The sequence below is a fragment of the Lontra canadensis genome, unplaced genomic scaffold (genome assembly GCF_010015895.1).
Source record: "Lontra canadensis isolate GAN:19392208 unplaced genomic scaffold, GSC_riverotter_1.0 scaffold25, whole genome shotgun sequence".
NCBI lineage: Eukaryota > Metazoa > Chordata > Mammalia > Carnivora > Mustelidae > Lontra > Lontra canadensis.
In genome coordinates, this window is record NW_022631019.1 from 9,441,487 (window position 1) to 9,464,619 (window position 23,133).

A 23,133-nucleotide genomic window follows, 5' to 3' on the forward strand; every position below is an offset into this window, starting at 1 on the left:
GCACTGTTCACAGTCATTTAATAGCTCAGTTTGCAAATGTTCAGCATTTTTCCAGTAACAGTGGCTGGGGAATAGGAAACTTTCCCAGTGAAAGCTAATATATTGCCCAGATTCAGTGTTTAATTAGCTTAAAAATTCCAGCTGTACAACTTTGCAGTAGACAATGGGAAGGTCCCCTCACTTGTCCTGCTGCTTGAGGCCAAGAGCCAAGTTTGGTGTGTATCCACTTGGACCTTCCAAAGTGACTTTTCTTGAAATACAACACCACCACAGATGAGAGAACATTATTGCAAGCCCCCAGGTGTCCCCTGGGATCCTCCCTATGACTCCCATCTCCCTCCTCCCTAAAGATGGCCGGTGTCCTGACCCCTTACACCAATGGTTAGATGAAGTCCCACAAGGCAAACTAGATAGACTCATCAGTGTAGTTCATGTCTGGCTTTCCCTTTCAACCTTGAGAGTCATCCGTGATGCATGTTATCTACTTCCATTCCCAAGTGTATGGAGTATACAAATTTATCTTATATGGCTGCTGGTAAAACTGTGGGTTGTTTGCAGTTTGGGGCTATTCTGAGGAATGGACGCCTCCATGAACGTTCTGATAAGACGCGGCGTGCATTCTGTTAGGTGTCTACCCAGGAGTAGAATTTCTAGGTCAGAGAGCAGGTGGGAAGGTCAGTTTCAATATGTCAGATGGTTTTCCAAAGCATTCGCTCAACCTCATGCTTCCACCAATAGTGTGGGAGTCCCTGCTGCTCGACACCTTTGTCAGCACTTGGAATTGTCAGTCTTAGATTTTGGCCGTTCTGGAGGGTATGAGATAGTTATTTCATGGTGGTTTTAATCTACCTTTCCCATTTTAAATATCCTCTTTTGTGAAGTGCTTGTCTGAGTCTCTTGTCTGTGTTTTTATTGAGTTCTTTGTCTCACTGATGTGAGGGAGTTCTTTTTGTAATGAGAGTAGGAATCTTTTCTTGGCTGTTGGTGATGCAAATTTCCTCCCTTTGTCAAGAGTCACTGTTAAGAGAGTGGAAAGACAAGCCACAGAGTGGGTTCAGTTCTTGACTTTGATGTCAAATTATCAATCTTTTTCCTTAGGGTTAGCACTTTTTGTGTCTTATTTAAGAAACCGTTGCTCACCCCAAGTTCATAAAGACAATCTTTATTATCATCAAGAAGTTTGTTTTCTTTCTTTCTTTAAAGATTTAGGTATTTGAGAGAGCCAGAGAGAGGAAAAGAGAGCATGGGGGAGTGTGCACATAGGGACAAGCCAACTCCCTGCTGAACACAGAGCCTGACCAGGTACTTGATCTCATGACCTGAGATAAGAACCCGAGCCGAAATCAAGAGTTGGACACACAACTGTCTGGGTCACCCAGGCAGCCTAAGCAGTTTTGTTTTAAATTTCCCGCTGGAATCTATAATCCATCTAATAATTGACTTTCGAGTATGGTGTGAGGTTGGGGTCAAATTTTACTTTTCTTTTCCCATATGGATTTCCATTTGAGGACCACCGAGCATCTCTGTTGCTCTGCCATGGTGGGTCACCTTCTGGACCCTTTTTTCTTGTCTCTCAGTCCACTTATGTATCCTTGGGCCAACAGCCTACTCTCTTAATTACTGAGGCTTAAAAAATCTGGATTACTTGGTCTCTCAAGTGGTCTTCAAGAGATCTTGGTCCTTTGCCTTTCCAAATAAATTTGGGAATCATTTTGTCAGTTTTCATTGAATATCTGTTCAAATTTTAGTAAGATTAAATCTAGATCAGCATGGGGAGAATTGAACATTTTATGACATTGGATCGCTGAATCCATGGCGTAATGGTGGATTTCTTCATTTGTTTAGATTAGTTTCTCTCCATCTTGTAGAGTTTTCTCTGGAGTGGTGCTGAGTATTTTTCATTAGATATAGTTCTAGTCATTTGACATGTTTCAGTGCTATTATAGTATAAATTTTTTATTTTCTGTTTTATGTACAGAAATATGATTTATGTCTTCTATGTGTAACAGCCTTGCTGAATTTATTCTAATAATTTATCTGTAGACTTTTCTTTTTGGGTTTCCCTACAACAGTCATGTCATATGCAAATAGGGACAATTTTATTTCTTTTATTTCAAACCTCGAATTTCATTTTTTTTTAAAACTTCCAGTATAATGCTGAATAAAAGTGATGATAGTGGTCGTTCTTATCTCAGCCCTGGTTTTAGGGGGGAGCTTTCGACATTTTACCATTATGAATTATGTTTTTGTATATTTACCATTATGAATTATGTCTTTCTGTGGGGTTCTTCTTGTTTTTAGTTGGTTATGTTGCCTTTTTATTTATTTGGCTGTTTCTGTATCTTGGCTGGGAGGAGACTGGTTAGATTAGTTTTTTTTTTTTTTTAATAAACTTTATTTTTTTAGAGCAGTTACAGGTTCACAGAAAAATTGAAGGAAGGTACAGAAATCTTCCATAATCCCTCTGGTCCCCCACATGTACTGCCTTCACCATTATCAATACCCCCATCAGAATAGTACGTTTGTTACAATGGATGAACCTAAGTGGACACATCATTACACCCAGAGTCCATGGTTTCCATTAGGGTCACTCTTGGTGTTGCACCTCCTATGGGTCTTTATAATATTATCCATCATCATAGGGTCCTATGGGGTCTTTCCATTGCTCTAAAACCCCTCTGTGGTCTGCCTATTCATCCTGCTCTATCGGCTTTTAAAGTATGTACTCTTTTTCAGTTAGAGGAAGTTTCTCTTTATTTCTTTCGACGTTTCTTTGAAACTTGAAAGTCTGGCACAGGGACACTTTTGTAATGTTCTACACGGAACATGTGTATTTGACAGTTGTTGAGCACAATAATCTATATGTGCCCATTGGTCCCTATGTTAATTTTGTACCATTTTGCAGTATTTTCTGCTTTTTTGTTTTGTTTTTCTATTTTTCACTTGTGGGTTTATTTTTCCAGATAGTTTATGTTTTTTGTTGTTGTTGTTGTTGTTTTTTTTGCCTCCTGTTTTGAGGCTTCTAGAATTGATCATTTTGTTACTAGGAAGGATATTTGTGATTGTTAAAGCTGCTTTTCTTCTGATAGTAACAGAGATAGACCCCTCTCTTTTCAGGTCCCTCTTCTCTCCCGACAGCTTTCGGACTGCTTATTTTGATATTTGTTGATCCCCTCTATTAATCCAGTGGTTACACTAGAGATCCTAATGCACATTCTTGTCTTATCAAGATCTACTGTACACGAATGCTCCTGGTTTTCCTGGACAAGGCAAGGATCTCATCATTCTAATTCCACTTACCTTCTCTCAATTTCTAAGCTATTTCAGTCTTATATTTTATTTCTACATGTACTTTAAACACTGTCATGCATTACTGATATTATTAATGAACAATCTTAACATTAATAATTATAAATATGCATGATTGTGCATTAATATTACATGTTAATATTAATTTATATCTAAGTTAGATTTAGCTACAGCTACCCTTCACTTTTCTTTTTTTCCCTTCCTATAGATCCAAGCTCTCATGTGGGATGACTTCTCTTCTCCCTGGAGTAACTTCCTTTAGTATATTTTTGACTGGGTCTGCTGATGATCAATTTTCCCAGATTTATTTAGTCTGAAGATGTCTTTATTTCATTTTCATTCTTGGAGGATATTTTCATTGGGTATAGAATTCTATGTGACAGTTATTTTCCTTCAGCACTTCCAAGAACAACGTCCCAGTAACTTCTGGTTTCCTTAGCTGGTATTGCTGGCAGGTGTCTTTCTCGATGCACTTAGAGGGTAATCTGCTCTCTCCTCACCCGGCCACCAGCTGCTTTTAAGACTTTCCCTGTTGCTGGTTTTCAGTATGTGACTGTGATCTGCCTATGTGTGATTTTCTCTTTATTTATCCTGCTTAGGGTTCATTGAGCTTCTTAAATCCTTAGTCAGTTTTTCCTAAATACATCAGTGATCTCTTCCAATAGTACTTCTACACCATTTTTTCTTCTCTTTCTGGGATGACAGGTACACCTGTTTGACCTTTCCACTGAATCGTTCTGTCTCATTCTTCTCTGTGCTTCATTCTGACATTCTTCTGTTTTCCTAGCTCATGAATTCTCTCTCTCTCTGTCTAATATCAGTTTGGCTACTTACTTTTTCAATTAGGTGACTTCTTATAGTTTCCATTTCGCTGCCGAATTTCTTTACCTTCTCCTGTTTCCTTGATCATCTGAAGCAAACTTACTATAGTCTGTATCTGAGACTAGAGTTATCTGGATTACCTGTCATTGTCTTTCTCTTGACTCTTGCATTTTGATCATGTTGTCTTTTTTGTCTGGTTATTTTTCCTCAAACCTACAGAAAAACTGCAACAATAGTCCAAAGAACTTTCCCCTCACATGTTGTAGACATGATGCTCCATGACTCCCAGGTATTTTAGCATGCATTTCCTGCACATCGGGGACATTCTCTTCTTCAGCCACAGTGCAGCCATCACACTCAAGGAATTAACATCCATCTGCCATTACAATATGGACTCCATTTGAGTTTTATTGGAATGATTCATGATCACAGGTTGCATTTGGTTGCCCTGCCTCTTTAGTTGCATTTGATCTGGAATGTTTTTTAGATTTTTTTTCTTAATGGCTATGGCCTTGCCACTTTTGAAGGTTACAGGACAGTTATAGGATGTTCCACAGTTTGGGCTTCTCTGATTGCCTCATGATTAAATTCACGTAATTGACCTTTGTTAGGGACGTTGCAGAAACGTCCTGCTGAGTTTGCCTTCTGCACCCTATTCAGTGGGACATGATTTGGTTACTCTATTACTAGTGATATTAACTTGGGTCACTTGATTAAGATAGTGTTTCACTGGGTTTCTCCACTCCCTTTTCACTTTGCAATTAATAAATATTTTATAGGGACATAGTTTGAGACATTAAGTCTCCTGTTCTTCATCAAACTTTCATCTACAGTTTTGGCACTCACTGATGTTTCTTGCCTGATTTATAACTTCGAATGACTGTCAAATGGCAATTTTCCAGTTGCGTTGTTTAGAATACATTTATTGGTTGGCATTCTGCTATAAAGAAGAGCTTTCTATTTATGGATTTATTTATGTGTGTATATGTGCGTGTATTTTTATGTATTCATCCATCTGTCCTTGTGGATTCATAGGTTTCTATTTAACGAATTAAATTCATTATTATCATTTTTTATGCTTGGATTATCCTTGATTTGGCCAGTGGGAGCCTCTTTAAGCTGGCTTTCTCTGTGTGTTTTGGAATGTCTCCAGCCATCTTTGAATATTTCTAGACTTTCTGGCTGAACAAGATATCAAGCTCTTGTGTTTTCCTCATCTCAGCCTTGGAATCAACCACCTCTGGTTCCTTTTAAGGAAAGATGGTATTTAGAACCTACGAGATCTCATTGCTCTTGCAGTGTCATGGCTTGTGGGCACTCCTGGGGGACAGACTAAGGCATATAGTAGGGTCTGTATACTGACATACTATATATATACACACACACATCTAAATCTGGATTTATTTCTTTGTATGTATACTTTTATATTAGAGAATATGTGTGTGTATATATATACACACACATACATATATACTTACTTGAGGATGTTTGTATATTTATACCTATATTTATGCCATGCAGTGTATGCCTTCTTTGTCTTTCTTGAGCTCTGACCCCCCTGTCCTTACCTTACAGATTCCCTCTCATCTTGCTTGGGTTCTCACTAAGCATTGGCCCCAGCACCCCCACCTCAGGCATGGATTTTTATCTTTCTTATCTCCTCATCTGGATTGAATTGAAATAGGAGGGAAGGAAAGTAGATGGCTGGTTATTTTTGATTCAGTGCTAGAAAGTGTACATGAAATTAGAGAAATAATTTAAGACCTAGGATTGATGAGACTGAATTTAAGTCCCATTCCTCCAGAGGAACATTATGTTTATTTCTACAGTTCATTCATGACAGAATAAAAGGAGCATGGCCTAGATTTACTGCTCAGTGACTTCTCTAGCGGAAGAAAGGCTCACCCTTTCTAAATGAATCTGTTTAGAAATTTAATTAAGCTCCTCTTGAGCCAAGTCCTACTTTTGCCTTTTGCCTTTGCCTTTGCTAGCTTTAAGGTTACTAGGATAACTTAGTGCCATCAAGACATGGTTGTGTAACAGGTGTTGTACAAGTCAGTTCACGTGAAAGTCCAGAGTAGGGACATTCATAGAAACAGTGATTCATGGTTGCTTCAGTTGAAGGGGGCTGGGCATTGAGGGGGTGACGGACGAAGTGTATGGGTTTCTTCTTGAGGTGATGAGTATGTTCTAACATTGTGCTGATGTTTACACACATTTGTGCATATACTAAAATCCATTCAATTGCATCCCTCAAATAGGTAAATTGCATGGCATTTGAATTTTATGCCACTAAAGCTTGGGAAACGTCTTGTAAAAATGACATTGATAGTGCCTTGCTTGGAACCTTGAGTCAACATGGAGACCTCCATGGACTGCGCAGCAGTAGCAGCACAACTTCTCAGCAAGGCTGGTGATAGCCAGACACAAAGCAGAGACGCAGTAGAACCGCTCCTCTTGGGGATCACCTGTTCATGGCTGTATAACCTTGGGCAGAGCACCTGAATTTCCCTATGTGCAGGTTTCCTCAGCTGGGAATGGGGCATGTTAGCATCTATTATTAAGTGAGAATGTCCATGGAGCTCATGGCATGGCTTGTGGCACTAAATAGCCTCTGCTGAGTGGTCTTTTGCTGTGAGACACAAAGCATCATAAAACAAGCTACTCTGAGCTCAGGGTCACTTTTTCCTCAGTTGTCCGTCCCTTTGCCTCTACCTGTCTATGAGGCCTGGCTGTGCTGCTGTGCACCTTTTGGGAACTATGGGTCATAACGGCTGATGGGTTGAGCCTGATCATCAGAGAACTGGTTTTTAACTCCTCTGGGAGTATGAGGTCTCAGCAAAGTCAAGGGAGCCCTCTGGGACAGATCAGTTTCAAGTCTGAAAAAGTATCAGGGGAGATTTTTAAAATATGCCTATGACCATTGATTTGAATTAAAGTGAATTTTTATCTTTCCTCATCTAAAGAGCCTTAAGTGGCCTTTGGAACCTTCCGGCATAACAGCATTTAAAGGAGCGTTGCCCAAATGACTTGCTTGTGTGAACCCCTCCTCCCAACTCAGTCTTTTCCTTCTACTGAGGCAAAGCCCACTTCTGTTCTCACATCCAGTTGACATAGTCCCCCCTCCCTTAAAGGTTTTCCTGAAGCTGCTAACCCTTATCAGTATTGGAATGGCAAGACCTTTGTGATCTTCAGTTCATAGTGTGCTATGTTTTTCTGCTTCAGTTAATCATGCTCTGTGTTTACTGTGTCTGTACAGATTATGTGTTGCTTCTCCCACTCTTTCCTTGTTTCTCCCCTCCACCCCCTTCCATGCCCCACCTCTACTCCATTGGCCTGTGGCTAGCATCATGCCAGGTATTGAATAGATAATTAATAAATGATCTTGATTAGCCCAGATGTAACAAAAACCCTGAGAGTCAGTAAAGGTTTTCTCTAATGTGGTTTTCTTTTGACCTTTATCATTGGAGGTGTTTTTAACACCTGAACACATCTCTAGGAGAGATCAGCTCGTATTGTAAATGAATGCACACTAGATTTGGTGTAACAGGAAGGCATGCATCCCACAGAAAGAGGTGTCTGCTGCTCCAGCTGGTTACTAACAAGAGACACACAGATTCAACACCATCAAATCTGTCATGTCTTGAAAAATCAGAAATCTGGGCTTTTAAAAATGTAGGTCATTGATCTAAAATGTTACCATTGGCAGCACAGTATGGGAGGGAGCTAGCAGAGCAGGAGGGAGCTTAGGAAGAGACCCATGGGTGCGGGAACTTGATAGATGATCGTGAGGTCACAGTGGGGAGAGGACTTGTTGCGAAAAAGATGGTTTTGGGAAAACTGGTTCGCAGTCTTGAGAAAAACAAAGCTGGACCCTACCTTATACCAGATATAAAAGTAGGTTCCAGATAGGCCTGTGTGTGAAAGGTTAAGCTGTAAAGCATGCTGATTTTGCCGCCTTAGGGAAGGAGGTTTTAAGCAAGACCTCAAAATGGACTGTAAGTCCAAGAAGCCATGAATTGGATCACATTAAACTGAAATATTTCTCACCTGATAAAAGACATCTTGCACGAAGTTATTAGTCAGCTGACTGACAGAGAGGACATATCGGCAAGGTATAAACGACTATCTAGCAAGGTCACGGGAATCAACAGCAAAGTCAGAAATGAGAAAAATGTTGGGACAAGTGGGTAGAGGCTGTGAACAGGAAATTTCCTGAAGAGGATGCCTCAGTGTTAATACTCTTTCCAAGGAGTGCTCAGCTTCCTAGTAATGAAGGAAAGCAAATCAAAAGGGCAAAGTATGACTTTATACCATTCGATTGCCCAGCTTCCTCATTTTTGCCAGCAGTGGTTACCGATAAAGGTGTGAGAAAGAGGGACCCCGCGTGCAGCCCTCGGGAGCCATTCTGGACGAGTACTTGGCACCATTTCCTGAAATCAGATTTGCATATGTTTTTGGATAATTCCACGCCAGGGTAGGTAGCGGGGGGAAAATCTTGCCCAGATCCATCCCTCCTCGTTGATGCCACTTATCCTGGTGTAACTACTAATAGTGATTCTGTTCATTCCGTGTCCCGACTTGGGTGACATACTGAGGACTGGCCATTAGGTGGCATCATTACTGTGTTGTTTATGGTCTCAGGAAGCAGGAGGCAGCTCAGGTGCCTGGTGCTAGCGAGTGGGTGAGATGTGGGAGATTTCCTACATGGAGCACCCTGGAGCGGGGATCAGCAGTGGACTAGGTGCGCAGAGCGGGAGGAAGAGAGCCCATGGTTTTCCAAACGAAAAACCTCTGCGGGTTGAATTAGGGTATAAAGGCTTATCTTGGATTTTTTTTTTTAAAGATAATTTTTTTAAAGAGCAGTTTTAGTTTTACAACAAAATTAAGAGGAAGGCACAGAGCTTTCCCAAAGACCCCCTTGTGCACAGCCTCCCCCCTCATCAGCATCAGACTGGGACATTTGTTTCAGCTGAAGAACCCGAGGCTTCACGCTTGCTGTTGTGACTCTCTGAGTTTAGACAGATGTATAATGTCACGTATCCATCCTTAGAGCATCGTACAGAGGATTTTCACGGCCCTAAACATCCTTGGTGTTCCTCCTAGTCATCCCTCGTCCCCACAGCCTACCTGGGATTTTCGTGGGGGCGGGACAGGACATCACAGGTAGGATGCATTAAAACCCGCGGAGCCACACAGCCGTGGGAAGCCACCCCATCTCCCATCCTGTGTGGGGTTTCTGCCATTCTCCGGAAGTCTGGTCTCTTCCTTGAGTGCCTTAGACCCCAGTGGTCAGAGGGAAGGGTCTCTGATGTTCTGTAATGTCACGGCTTAGAGAGGAGCCTCCGCCGTACCCAAAAAGGGTGAGTCGGGCATCCAGGCGATCTTAGAGCGTGAACACGAAGCCAACTCATGAGCTCCCGGAGGGTTGGCGGGGCTCCTGTGCCTCGCCTTCGCCATCCCACACAGCCCTCCCAGTGGCGCTGAGCTGTGCCACTTGCCGGCAGAGAGCTCCAGTGGAAAAGCTCCCGTCTGAGAGCCTTTCTGGCCTGCGCCTCCGTTGGAATGTCACACCCTGTATCTTGAACACTGAAGAAGCAAATGGCTTTTCAGCTGAAACCCTCCCCGGGTGCTGTGCCTGCCCCTGTGCCATGTCCCGTTGTCCCTCCTGGTGGGTGCTGTGCTGCCAGCGTCCTGCCTGCCCTGCAGTCAGATCCCCACCAAGAGTATCCAGAATGCTGGCTGGAGAAGATGCAGTGTCTGTCTGTCTGTCTCTCCAGTTAGCATCCTTGCGATCCGCAGACGGGATGGCAAAGAGAGGCCGTCCTCACTGCGGCAGCTCTTACCGTCGTGGACGGGTGGGCAGTATTCCTCCTTCCCTGGCCCCCCGTCCAGGGGAACTGTCCCTTCGGGGTGGAGCAGTTTGATCGTTCTGGGCCCAGAAGAGGTCGGGGTTGATGAAGGTGCAGCGCCCAGACCACGTCCGGGTCACTGGGGTGCCGTGGGCGTGTGTGGCGTTTGCCATCTCCCCTGGCTCTCTGGATTTTGTTGCTGGCGTTCTCCTCTCTGTGTCTGGCACGTCCTGGGCTGTGGACAGGAAGAGGTTACAGCACCAGGAACCTGCTGGGCTGAGTTAGCACTTCCCTCTGCATCCAGAATATCTCCCAAGCACCGTCCCTTTTGCATCACGGAAAAGGGGTGGTGGTGTGGGCGGGGTGTGGGGGGGCGCGGGCTGCAGTAGGTTGGAGCAGCTCTTTAACCGTGTCTGGCTTTCCTCCCCACAGCTCTGCGAGGAGGGGGCCGCGGGAAGGGAGAGGCGTCGGGAGTGAAGGATGCGCCAGTCGGGGACACCTCGCGCCAGAGCTGCAGAGTGTCCGCGCTGCACCCGCCCGCTGCCCGCGCTCTCCGCGCTCTCCCCGTCTGCATCGGGCCACCCAGGGGTGCGCACACACTGCCGGCGGCTCCCGGGCTCCAGGAGGGCGGACCACAGGGCCTCGGTGGCGGGAGCCAGGGGCCGGTGAGGCCAGGTCTCCGGGGCGCCCGGAGCGGCCTCGGCTGCCTGCTCTCCTCGCTGGAAGGAGACACTGCGGGGAGCAGGCAGCGCTTTTCCTGCAGCTGGCGGGGACCTGCCCGGGCCTGAGCTCTCCCGCCAGCCTGCCCTGGAGGAGCAGCATCGCCGCAGGCTCTCCCCCTTCCAGGTGGCGCCCAAGAAGGCAGAGGGGGCCGCGTCCCTGTCATCCCTCCCAGACGAGAGGAAAGGACTCCTGGCGGGCAAAACTTCGGTTTCCCTGTGCGTCTAACTCTGGGGTGTGCAAGATCTGCCAGACCATAGAGGGTTTCATTTTTCACTTGCTGGGTGCTTGAGAAAAGCTGCAAGGAGTGAGTGGTAAGAGGAAGAAGCATTATAAACTTTGGGAGTGGGGGACATCTTCTTGGAAGGTGACAAGTAGCCTCAGATCTGCGGTTCCAGGGCCAGTGACGACGTCCTTGGCTCAGACACTCTGAAGGGTCTGGACGCTGCCACATGACCCACACCAAAGACCCCAGGAGAGCCATGGAACCCACGCTGGCGCCATCCAGTTCTGCCACGGGCCCGGTCACCTTCTCCCACGTCTTTGGTCAGCAGTGCCAGCTCATGGAAGCAGGTAGGAGGGGGATCGCGTGGGGAGCAGGGTGCCAGCCAGGGACCCCAGCAGCGGAGGCCCCTGTGTCTGTCTGCCGTGCCTCTCCCTGGATGTAATTTAGAATGTGAACTTCAAATGGCCTATGATGTGATTGCCTGGCATGTTCACTTTAAAGTTTTTAGGACATGCCACCAGACAGAACGTGTCACTGGGGCACGGTCATTGAGGGTCCCCATTTGTCTTGTCATCTCTTTCCTCTGTGGCTACCTGGAGGATGAGTGTGGGTGCGTCAGGAGGGGTCTGATGACCTGGTGGCTGTGGTCCTCTCTGCGGGGGTGGGGCACCAATCCCAGACTGGTCGTTTTCTGTCAGCTTGCCTCTCTGCTGCTGAGGGAGGCGTGCGAGCCGGGCCTCTCCAGCCGGCGTTGGGGGAACTTAGCTGCTCATGATCGTGTCCCTTCTGCAGCCTCTCCCAGCCCTTGGTTCGGCCACAGGGAGACCCCGTTGCTCTTTACCCCTGACTTTATCTTCCCAAGGCTCATGTATTACACAGAAGGGAGACTTGCAGTGGGCTGTAGCCTCCCCCTCTGCCAGCCATCTTGCTCGGTGTGCATCAGTCACAAGGAAAACCAGGTGAGGGTGTGTGGCTTGGTGCACATGGTCACAGGGCTGGAACCCACAAACCGCTGCTGGACAGGTGCTTACGGTTCTGCTGGCGTCCAGCAGGATTGCAGGTGGCCTTGTGGTGGCCCAGTTCCCTCCTCTCTGAGTTCATTCCTGTTGGGAGAAGGACTATGTGCTCTCCAGAGGTTTTCTGGGTGTTCAAGGATTAATTGTGCATTTCATGTATGAGGCAGGAAGGTGATGAGAAGAGCACTGTATGAGGAGTCTGGAGGCCTGCATCAGTGTTGATGTGAAATTTCACAAGGTGGCTGCGTGACTGTGGCGATGGCAGACCCCACGGCTTCCCCCGGGCCATCTGTCTCTAGCTGCAAAACAAGAACTGGACTCAGGGCAGCCTGATCCATCCAGACCTTCCTTTCTGGGGGCTCTGAAGCCCCAGCACACTGGTGGAAACAGAGGAGCTGGTCTCTTAGGGATGGAGTGTGTCTGCACAGGGCCTGAGCTCACGGGGTGGGTGAGTGCGGGCTCAGGAGCTAGACCACCAGGTGTCCCCAGCATCACTGGTTAAGGGCCGTGTGACCTCGGGTGGGTGACTTCTCTGTCTCCATTTCTTCATCTGTGAAATGGGGATACATATACTTCCTAGCGTCCTTGCAGAGTTTAAGTCTGTGCGTGGAAAGCCTTGAACCGCTGTGAATGGCAAGTCTTTATTAGTGTTTCTGGAGGATGTGGGGGGTGCTGGGCACACGTCCTTCCACGGGCCAGCCGGGCACCCCTGACTGCGGAGAGCAACACAGCCCTCACTTCGAGGGGATCGAAGCGTTGAATTCCATATGCACCGTGACTCCTCCCTCCACGTGCACCGGGACTCTGGCTTGCCCAGAAGGGTGAGAATCTGTGGATTATTGGGTCTGTGATGGCTGCGGGGCCTCTACTTCCACATGAGAAGAAGGCCTGGGAGCTTGCCTGGACCCAGATTTCACACGCCTTTCTTCTCCTCTGAAGTTACTGTGAGAAGGCAGATTGGATTTCCGAAGTGCCTCGGTGCTGTCCCCTGTGGCTTTACTCTGGAAGCTTTTGGAGGCACCCAGGCCTAAATCAGCCTGTGAAATCCCCTGTCTCCTTTGAAAAAACAACAACAACAAACCCCCCCCAAAAAACCACAAAACAACAAACCCAAACACCTTTATGTCAAGGGAGCAACGCAACACGGGATAATAATGTCCCGCAGTCTCAAGGGAGAATTCTCTCCCTGAAGAAACTCGAAGAGGAGTAGGAGCCAGAAAAGCTAACGTCAGAAGAGCTCACTCAGTTAGGAGGGGGAAGGGGCCGAGAGGAAATGTGGACCCTCTCCAGCCAGTCACTTGGGGGGGGGTCAGTTGACATTACAAATGAGATGCTCCGTGTGTGAGAAATGACGTCACGGCTGCAGGGGCTCGCCACTCTGTCCACCCCATCTGCTCCCCAGTGAGCTGCAGCCTTCCCTGAGTACCTACTCTGTGCTTCCTCTGCACAGTTTCTAGAACTACAGAACCTGAAGAGCGAGTCAAAAAGAGATGCTCTTCCTCCGGGAGAGGATGGTCTACTTGGCAAATGTAAAGCATATTGAGGAAAAGAGAATTCTACACGCTGTGACTCTTTAACAGTTCTGGTTTTCAACAATCCTTCCAGTAAGTCTTACATAGATTATCTTAATTTTCAAAAATCCTAACCCTTTTCTCCAGGCAAGGGAAACACTCAGGTTGTCTGTGTACCCACGTTCATACCACTAGGAAGTAGCGAAAGGGGAAGGTGAGCCCTGGTCAGACGCCCAAGCCTGTGACTTTAACCACTAAAGCATGTGGTCCCCAGAGATGACTTGGCTTAATCTCTTAGGTCTGTAAGTCTCCCATGTCAATTCTTTTTTTTTTTTTTTTAATTTTTAAAATTTTTTTTAATTAAAAAAAATTTTTTTTAAGAAGTTGATTCTTCAGAGATGGAGCAGTCAGGGATGCTTGGTGACGTGGCGATGGGGTGAGGCGCGTAAAAGGGCCCATCAGACTTAGGGGAGCAGCAGTAGAACCCTGGCAGCGAGGGTATAGTTGGGCATGGGTGGGGCCAATGAGAACTCTGACCCAGTTCGTGGTAGCGGGATCGTGATGGTCTGGTGGGGCCACGGAAAGAGTGTGGCATTCTTTCTCATTCAGTCCCAATTCAGCTCTTTTGAGCTGGCTGTTTACTGGCTGTGTGAACTTGATGAGCCCCCAAACCCTAGACCAGGAGTTGGCAAACTATGGCCCTGGGGCCAAATTCAGCCCACTCCTTGCTTTTGTAAATAAAGTTTTATTGATACACACCCACGTCCATTCATGTTCATTTTACCTGTGGCTACTTTTGTGCTATGACAGTGGAGTTGAGCAGCTGTTACTAAGGCCATGTTGCCCATAAAGATGAAAATATTTGCTGTCTTGCCCTTTGCAGAATAAAGCGTGCTGATTCCTGCCCTAGACCCACACACGTAGCACAGAGTGGGGGTAGATAGAACTTGCGTGGGACAGTGTGGAAGGGCTCAAGCCATGCCTCCTTGCTGGCACCTTTGCTACTACGCGGTGCCTTGGTTTTCTTATTCCTCCTCTGATACCCCTGCCCCGCTTCACCATGCACAGTAGGAAGCATTTAGAGTAGGTCTGAAAGCTCTAGTAAGAATAGTTCCCACTGTGTTCCCAGACCTATAGCATGTGTGCTGGATGGGCTCCTCTTCACGGCCACCCTGAAGGCAGACGGGGTCTTCCCTATTTAATGGGTGAGTTTAGATGTTGAGCGGCCTTGGGACTTAAACCCCAGGCAGCGCGACCCTTAATACCTGTGCTCAAAAAGGGCAATCCTGAAGCTTCTGCAAAAGTTTTTGTTTTGTTTTGTTTTTTTAAGAGTCTTGTCTTTCCCAAGGAAGTGGAGAGAATGACATTCTGGCCCTTTTGCTGGCTTTGATGCTGTTGCCCACCTTCATCCCCGGGGTCCTCCACCCACTTCAGGAAGGCTGGCCCTACAAGTTAGTTCTCTTCCATTTCTCACCTCCAACCCAAATTTCTCCCCTTTTTTCTGGGCCCTCTTGTGGCGTAGAAAGGTAGGAGAGGACTTAGCCTGGAGGCTGCCACTCTTCATTCCTCCTGCCTGACTTCCTTCAGGTGGGAGCTGAGGGCCACACTCCCAGGCCAGTTGCTGGGGACCTCACCACATTCCGCATCGCTGGTTTGGGCTGTCTCTAGCACCTGACGGAGATGCTGGGGGAAATCCAAGGGGAGGGGTCGTGCAGACTCGAGCGGGTGTGATGTTGGTCTCGGCGTAGCTGAGTGACTCCACTTGCCCATCCCCTCCTTGGTCCCCAAAATGTTGGATGGGGGAGACCCTCTGACCTGGGGTTTGGCTGTGTCTCTGCTGCAGGCTCTTGACTGAGCCCTGGGCCTGACAGTCTGTGGGCTGTGGCTCCTGGCGGCTTCGTCTCTGGTAACAGGCTTAGGCGCGCTGAGCCTCCTTTGTATCACTCACGGTCCGTTTCCAGCCTGTCTTATCTGGGTGCCAAGCGTTTCCTCGGGGCTGTTTTCCTTGACCACAATGCCTGAGGTCATTCTGTCCAATACATCCCACTGACACTGTGCGACGTCACCTGGCTCCAGGAGGAGGGCGGAGTTGTGGAGGGAGCAGGAAGGCGAATGGGCTTCCACAGCTGGTCTGCTGTTCTCTTGCACCCCTCCTGGATGCCGCTCAGAAGCCCCCCACAAGCTCCCCATCTGCACCGTTCCTTAAGGATCGTATAGAAGCTCCAATGTATGCAGGCCATGTCTGTCTGTCTGTCTGTCTCATAAGTCAGGCTGATGCCTGGAGCCAATATCTGGTCATCTTTTGACTTTATTACCTGGTTCCTTCCGAAGGCTGCCACAGGAACCCCCTTTCCTGCCTTTGGAACCGGATAGGGATTTATCTGAAGCCACTTGCCGTATTTATAACCAGGAGAGGAGAGAACTAGGAGTTCTGCCATCTGCCGTGAGCTGAGCACACTGGGCGCTTTTGCAAACGTGGACTAGATGAAGACGAGCAGAACAAGGAGCCCTGTTTCCTGTGTTTCCATCTGTGGGAATGGGAACACGGTGTTAAGGTGTCCTTTTAGATCCCCAGGAGATGGCTGTCTAGGACCTGGTCCTTGCCTGGCTGTTTCTGCGATGGGAACAGCAGGTTCTGACCTTCTGGACCAGGGATTATGGTGGTGCCTGCTGTCAGCTGACCATCAGCGTAGCTGACACTAGATCAGGTGTTTAGTCCGTGCTCGTCATCACGCCCAGTGCTCCCATGTTCCCTCATTTCCTCCTTCTCACATCTTTGGAGGCCAGTGGACGTCATCCCCATTTTATTGATGAGGAGACTGCGGCCCGTAAAGGGACGTGTTTCTCTTAAGCAGTCAGTGGTTGGGCCAGGATTGAAGCCATTCACGTCCAAAGTCTCTTCTTCCTCCTGTTCACTCCTTGAGAATTCCTCTCGGGATGTTGAGCCCTGAGGCCGGCAAGTGAATGTTTGCTGAACGGACGTGGCCTCTGCCGTAGCAAGAGTTCTTGGAGACAGTGTCTGCCCTCCACGCTTTTGTGGCTCAGAGGGGGCGTGGCCTTCGTCTTGTGTTTGCACAGTTATTCACAATGCGTTGTGTCGTGGTGTGACTCCTGTTGGGCTGCGCCTTCTGTATTAGGCACTGGGCACCCCGAGGTCGGGAACTCTCATCACGGCTTCTTCACGTCCTCCAAACCTCCTATGGCATTGGCAGCCTTGTCGTCCTTGTCAGTAAGACCACGGCCAAAGTGCTCGTCCCCTCCCAGGCGAGCTGGCGGCCTGTTGAGAGGCCGTTTGCGCGGTGCGGCGGTGTGAGCGGAGCCTGGCAAAGCACACTGGCCGGTACGCTCATTCTCCTTCTTGAGGCTAAGTCTTCCTGGCCCTCGAGTTAGCCTGTGGAATCGGGGCCGTGGGGAGAACAGTTTATCCCAGGGGTCCTTTGGGCCGATCAGGCCGAGAACTTGACTCCAGGCTCTTGAAGGGGAAGAGGCTGTTCGCTGGTGGGAAGGACAGTGTGGCGGGCACCAGCTGCCCACTGCCCTCTTCAGCATCTCCTCCCAGCTCAGTCTCCCACCCTCAGCTCCCACATGGGGCTTGCTCAGCGTCCCGGCACCCTCCCTAGGATGCAGCTGCTGTCAGTGACTGCCCCTCTCCCCCTGCCCACCCAGTGTCAGACCTTGACCTCAGGAAGTTCCAGCCTGTGGTGTCTGTTTGAGGGGAAGGCAACAGGGACAAGCTGGGTGCTTATCGCAGTGGAATAAATCACGTGCACGGGAGTCCTGGCTTGTGAGCGGCCCGGTCTTCCCATAGGTCCTCGTGTTAGAAGTGGCAGATGCTCTGTTGTTGACTTCGTTCTCCAGAGACCTGTGTGTCAGAGGCAGGGCCATGTGGTTGTTAGGATGGACTTAGAAACTCAGCTGCATGGGTTCAAATCCCAGTTCTCCTCTTCACTAGCTGTGTGACCTTGGACAAGTCGCTTACCCTCTCTGTGCCATAGAGTCCTCATCTGTAAAAAGGAAATAGTGGTTTACCTACTTCACAGGGCTGTGGTGGGCCTGACAGTGAGCGGATAAGAGCGACAGTGCCTGCCACAGCATGCATTATGTGTAAACACTTGCACGCTCCTTTAGTTCAAGCAGCTGTAGGCAGAAACCTGTATTTCTCAGTTCTGGAGGCTGGGAAGTCTGCGATCGGGGTGTCAGCAGATCTGGTGTCCGGGGAGGGCCCATTCCCTGGTTTGTAGATGGTTGCCTTCTCATTGTAACTCTCGGGTCTCTTCTTCCAAGGGCACCCATCCCACCCTCAGGACCTTAGCACCTCCCCAAGGCCCCGCCTCCACACGCCATCCCAGTGGGGACTAGGATTCCAACATGTGAATTTTGGGAGGACATTCAGTCCATAATTGTCGTTATTACTGCCCGTCACTAGCACGCCATCACTATTTTGCCTAATGAGACAGAGTTTTGTAACATCAGGAACTAAAACATTCCTTGTGGCTTTGTCTTTCTGACCAGTAAAGAGTTGCTGCTTTTTACCTTTGGCTAATCATTGTGGTAAAAAAAAAAAAAAATTCCCCCCAAATCAACATTTGTCATCCCCAAGGCTAGGAATCACCAGATCCTTGAAAATTCCCGTCCATGAATCACAAAAGGGTGTTTAAAGAAGGTCCTCATTGGACCTGGCTTGCCTAGGCCACGCCTAGTTCATGTCGGTCTTCTGGTATAATTACTACACCTGCCTCCATTCACAAGTGTGTCCCCCCCTTACATGATAAATTAGATGGCCAGCCTTAATAAGGGGCAGCTGAATAAATAAAATTCAAATGTTACTTAAAACGTGGAGCATCTGGTCTTGGAGGAAGTAGCTGAAGGTTAGGGACAGTCAGCAGAAGGAGCACATATTTGGTTTGGAACCGGGTCAGACGGGTCAGGTGAATGGGATGCCAGTTCGCAGCACGACTGGGGGGGTGTTGTGGTTGTTGCCAGATCTCATTCTCAAGGAGAACCCTGGAGTCCTGGTCTTCCTCTAAAATCTCCTAGTTTTTGAGTGGGTGTCAACCAAACGCAAGACTTCGAATTCTGGGGGTCAGACTGGGACAGCTATGTCCAGCCTCTGGGCTACCAGTGTGCAGGGTCTGCTCTAAGCCCTCAGCTCCCATTAACAGGTCTGTTGCTCCAGTCTTTGGTTTGCTTCCAGCTTCAGTGGGATTCCCACTTTCTGGTGTCCCATTCCCTTGCCTGACCTTGACTAAAATGAAGGCGTTTAGGCGGAGCCCCCAACCCTCACCCTCGTCCACATCCCCTTACACAAGGGTTGTGGTCTTGCCGGCGTAAGCGCTGACCCGGGCCTGGGCTTCCGAGCGCTTGTGTGGGACATGGCGGGCTGTGGGCGTTGCGGTGAGGATGCTTTAGTTGAGCGGCTGGTGTGTTCTCCCTCATCTGAGTCATGGAGAGGACTTGGTAGCAGATGGGGAATGGGAACAAAGAGCAGCACGTGATCCTGAGGCACCAGGACATTCCAGTTTTTGAGTCAAGGCTGTTACCGTTCCAGAATGGGCGGGTGGGTGCTGCCCTGAAATGGGAGGTCTGAGCCAGACCATCAGTGCACCGCCCCCAAGAAGCCCTGGGTGGTCAGACACCGAGTGGGCTCTGGGCTCTTGATGGCAGCACTGAAGGGCAAGGGGGACAGCTTCGATTTCATGAGGTAGTGGGTATTGCTGAATAAGAAGGAAAATGGTCAGTTTGTCGGAGAGCAGGTGAGAGACCCCACTGACCCTCGGTTCTCTCATCAGAAAGTGCTGGGACTGGGACTGGTGGGCTTCCTGCTGGAAGCTGGCCTAGGTTGTCCCAAGAGCCCACCAGGGAGTGAGACCTGCACGTGCTTATTCTCGCCAAGGCGTAGTTGACCTTTAGATTTGTTCTCGGACACATTCACTTGATCAGCTTCATGGGGGCGGCTCTCCCACGGCCCTAGAGTGGACGAACCAGCTTCTGTAAAACTCATGAGTTATTCTCCGCATTGTTTCCAAACCCTCTGCCAGGTGACCATTTAAACCAAGGGCAAAGCTCTCATCCAGATAAGCTTCCCTCGACCTCTTCCCAGATGAAATGGACTGGTTGTAGGTTTAAAAAATCTGAAGGGAAAGCACAGCCCTCCGTGACGGTGCCCCTCTGAAATGGCTGGCGTGTGAGACAAGCCCTGCCTGCAGTGGGCATCATGAGGCAAGAAAGAAACGGGAGGGTTTCCACACGGGTCACCGGGGAACCCCGGAGTGCAGAGGGCTCCTTGAGGACTGAGCACGGACAATGGGATGTTTGGAGTCGGGGATGAGAAGAATCCTGCTGTAGAGGATGTGGAAGTATGAGGTAGTAGGAGTCTCAGGTTGTCATCCCCTCCCCCACCTTTTGTGGTGGTGGCATTTAGGCCTTGACAAATAAACCCTTTCTGGTCTATTATAGTCTCACAAATGTCTATCTTCTGGACTTCAGCTCCTTTGACCAATTCCGATCTCATCTCTCCTCCTAGGCATAACCTAGATGAAACAGACATAGTCTGGACTTTTTCTGGAAAGGTAAATGTGCTTCCCTTGGTCCTCGACATCAGCCATCCTCTCTCGTGCCTGTGCTTGCCTCTGTTTTGACTGACAGGGCCTGGTGTCCCTGTTGCTAGGAGGGAGCTCCAGCCTCCAGCACGATAGCGAGTCTCAGTCCAGCTGGCTTCCGTCTAAGGAAGAAGACGCAGCGGAGGGCAGCGGAGGGTGCTCAGGCGGGCTCCCCTTGCCTCTTAGGACTTTTCGAAACTCAAAATCTCCTCAAAGTCGTTAGCAGTTACCTAGAGTGAAGACCAGTCTGGACACTTGAAGAGAGGACTGGTTTGGGGACCAGGGAAAGGCAGAAGCGAGGAGGTGGTTTCCATCCCTCTCCATCCAGGGAACAAGAGGGGCCATGTCACTCAGGGAGAGACCATTTCTTGGGAGGGAGACAAGTGCTCCCGGCTTCTTGAAAAGGCCCCAGTCTTGGCCTTGATTCCTAAGTGAGAAGTAAATCGAAGAAGGCAGTTATGTGGTGGGTCCCTGTGCATCTCTGGGGTGACTGAAGCCACAGCCAGGAGCACGAGGGTGACAGGGTAGTCAGAAGTGCTCAGAAGAAACAAGTGGGCCACCTCTTGGGGCTGCGGGAGACCCAGAAAGCTATGGGAAGACAGCGAGGTCTACATGGGGACAAGGCAGGGCCCACCACCTGATCAGCACTCCTACTGAAGCAGTCGTCCACAGCGCTGGGTGGACGGACTAGACTTTGGTTTGGCCAGAAGAGCAGAGGATGGGGAGGCGGGAGGTAGAGCTGGGATATGCCTGAGATGTTGGAAGCCAGCACACAGCTTTGTCAGCATGGAGGAAGTCCACAGCACTGAGACAGGTGAAAAAGAAAATAGGAAAGGACCCCTCAGACTTCCTGCGGCGACACCCCATGACCAGTCGTGCAGCGACTACTGTAGGCAGAGATCCAGGGTATGGAGAGTTGGATTCTAGAAACCAGGCAGTGGCGGCTGAGATGTTCATAAATGGTTGGGACCAGTATGCAGTGGAGACTGGGACCAGCCACAGAAAGGACCCCATAGACAGGTCTCCATGATTTTGAGTTTCCTTTGGCCAGAACGAGATCTGTAGGATAGAGGTTTCTAGGTTGGCTTATTTTTCTCTCAGCATTTGGGTAGGATATTCCTGTCTTCTATTGTTGCTGTCAGCTTCTGTTTCTCTTGAAGTCATTTCTCTGGAGGCGATCTGCCTTTCTGTGGATTTGCTTTTAAAATCTTTATCTTGGAAGCTTTGTCATTTCACTGTAGTGTGTCTGGGAGTGGACCTAATGTCATGTGTCCTGTTTGGCTTTGAGCTTCTCAGGTCTGAGGATTGGTGTCTCTGTTCTGGAAAATGTTAAGCCAGGTAATTTCTCTGAATACTTTCTCCCACTGTTCCTGTTGCCTCCTTTAGAAATTCCCCCGTGACCCGCCTTGGACTTCTCAGTCTGAATCGTGTTTCATATTCTCCACCTTTGTCTTTCTGCTGCATGCTGGACAATGTCTTTAAAAACTACCTTCTGGCTGTGTCTGATTTTTAGCTTAACCTGGGCAATTGGGTTTTTCACTTAATATCTTTAAAATTTTTTAAACCTTTAGAAGTTCTATTTGAGATATTTTTTAATCTTCCAGGTATTCTTTTTAAAGTAATCAGCTATCTGCCCTGCTCTCGATCGTATCTTCTATTTAAGCTGCTTAACTATTGAGAATCACATTTATCTGAGAAAGGAGTTTCATAATCCGTTTCTGGCAATTCTGTATTCAGTTCTGTTTTTCTGTTGACTCATGTCCAGGATGGCTTATTACCTCACGTGCTTTGTAAGTTGGGATTTTGAGCTCATGTTTTGGGCTTTATTGTGTGATGCCATGAGCATGGGCAGTGTGAATTTCTGAGCTGGGGATTTCCTCAAGCTCCAGAAAGCATGTATTTGAACCCAAACCCATTTGAGGGCAAGCTTGGGGTACCGAGCGGCTAAGGAAGATTGGTTTCTTGCCCTGCTCAATCCAGGACTCAGACCCTACTACCTTTTGCTTGTGTGCATGACTCTTCTTCTACTCCCCTCTTTTCCTGATGGCAAAGCTCTCTCAGGCAGCTGGAGTGTGTGTGTATATGCGCAAACGCACATGACCGAGTGTGTCCATGCCTGTGCATGTATGCCTGTGTGTGTGTGCATGTGTGCATATATGAAGGGTAGTTCTGGCTCCTCTACCCAGCATAACCTAAGACCTTGTTATCTGCCCCATGTGCCAGTAGAACTCCAGCACCCATTTTATGAGACCAGCACATGCCTCCGAGCAGCCTGGGTGTGAGTGTGTGCTATCACTCTGGTTTTCAATTTTGTATTTCTTTGTTAGATCGTTTTGTGGGTATGTTAGTTTCCCTTGGCTACTGTAACAAATTACCGTAAACTTGGTTGAAAACAGCACGCTTCTGTTTCCTCACTGTTCTGGAGGCCAGAAGTCTGAAATCAGGGTCACTGGTCTGAAATCGAGGCGTTTCCGGGGTGCGCTCCCTGCAGCCTCTGGGGGAGAATAGCTTCCTTGCCCCTTCTCGCTCCAATGGCTGTTGGCATTCCTCCCCTGGGGCCCCATCCCTCCATTAACTGCCCCGTGGTTACATGCCTCCTTCTCCGTGTGTGCGACCTCCCTCTGTCCCTCTCTTCTAAGGACACTTGTGATTGCATTTAGAGGCTACTTGGATAATCAAGAATAGTCTCTTCCCTCAAGATCCTTAACATCATCATGTCTGTAGAGACCCTTTTTCCAAACAATGTAACATGTATAAATTCTAGAGATCTTTTGGAGGGGCCATACCTCTCACCGATTCCCCTACCCCTGAGAGCTCAGCTTTGTATTTATAAGGATGCCCGTTATATTTCCAAATGTTGGGGGGCATCCCCCCCCCAGTCTGCCATATTCCCAGGACAAAAGAATCTCAAGGCTGGAGAGAGAAATGCACAACCCGCATGGTGGGCTGCTCCTCAGAGGGCCCGGGCGTGAAGATGCGAGCTATAGGTGCTGACTTGTGCCAGGGAGCGACTCTGCTGAAGGCCCGTGGGGCAAAAGCCTGGCCTTATCTCATGCTAACAGGACACTGCTGTCTGGA

General features: G+C 48.5%; 1 protein-coding gene across 2 annotated transcripts in view; it reads left to right on the forward strand.

The window, feature by feature from the left end:
- The first annotated feature begins 10,628 nt into the window (after nt 1–10,628).
- Nucleotides 10,629–23,133, forward strand: part of KAZN (kazrin, periplakin interacting protein) — a 1,022,442-nt gene continuing 1,009,937 nt past the window's right edge. The window contains exon 1 of one of the 2 annotated variants that reach the window (XM_032863466.1): nt 10,629–11,276. In XM_032863466.1, coding sequence (XP_032719357.1) covers nt 11,156–11,276 — 121 coding nt within the window. In that variant the 5' untranslated portion in view covers nt 10,629–11,155. The remainder of the gene's footprint in view (nt 11,277–23,133) is intronic. The other variant, XM_032863468.1, reaches the window with a different exon arrangement.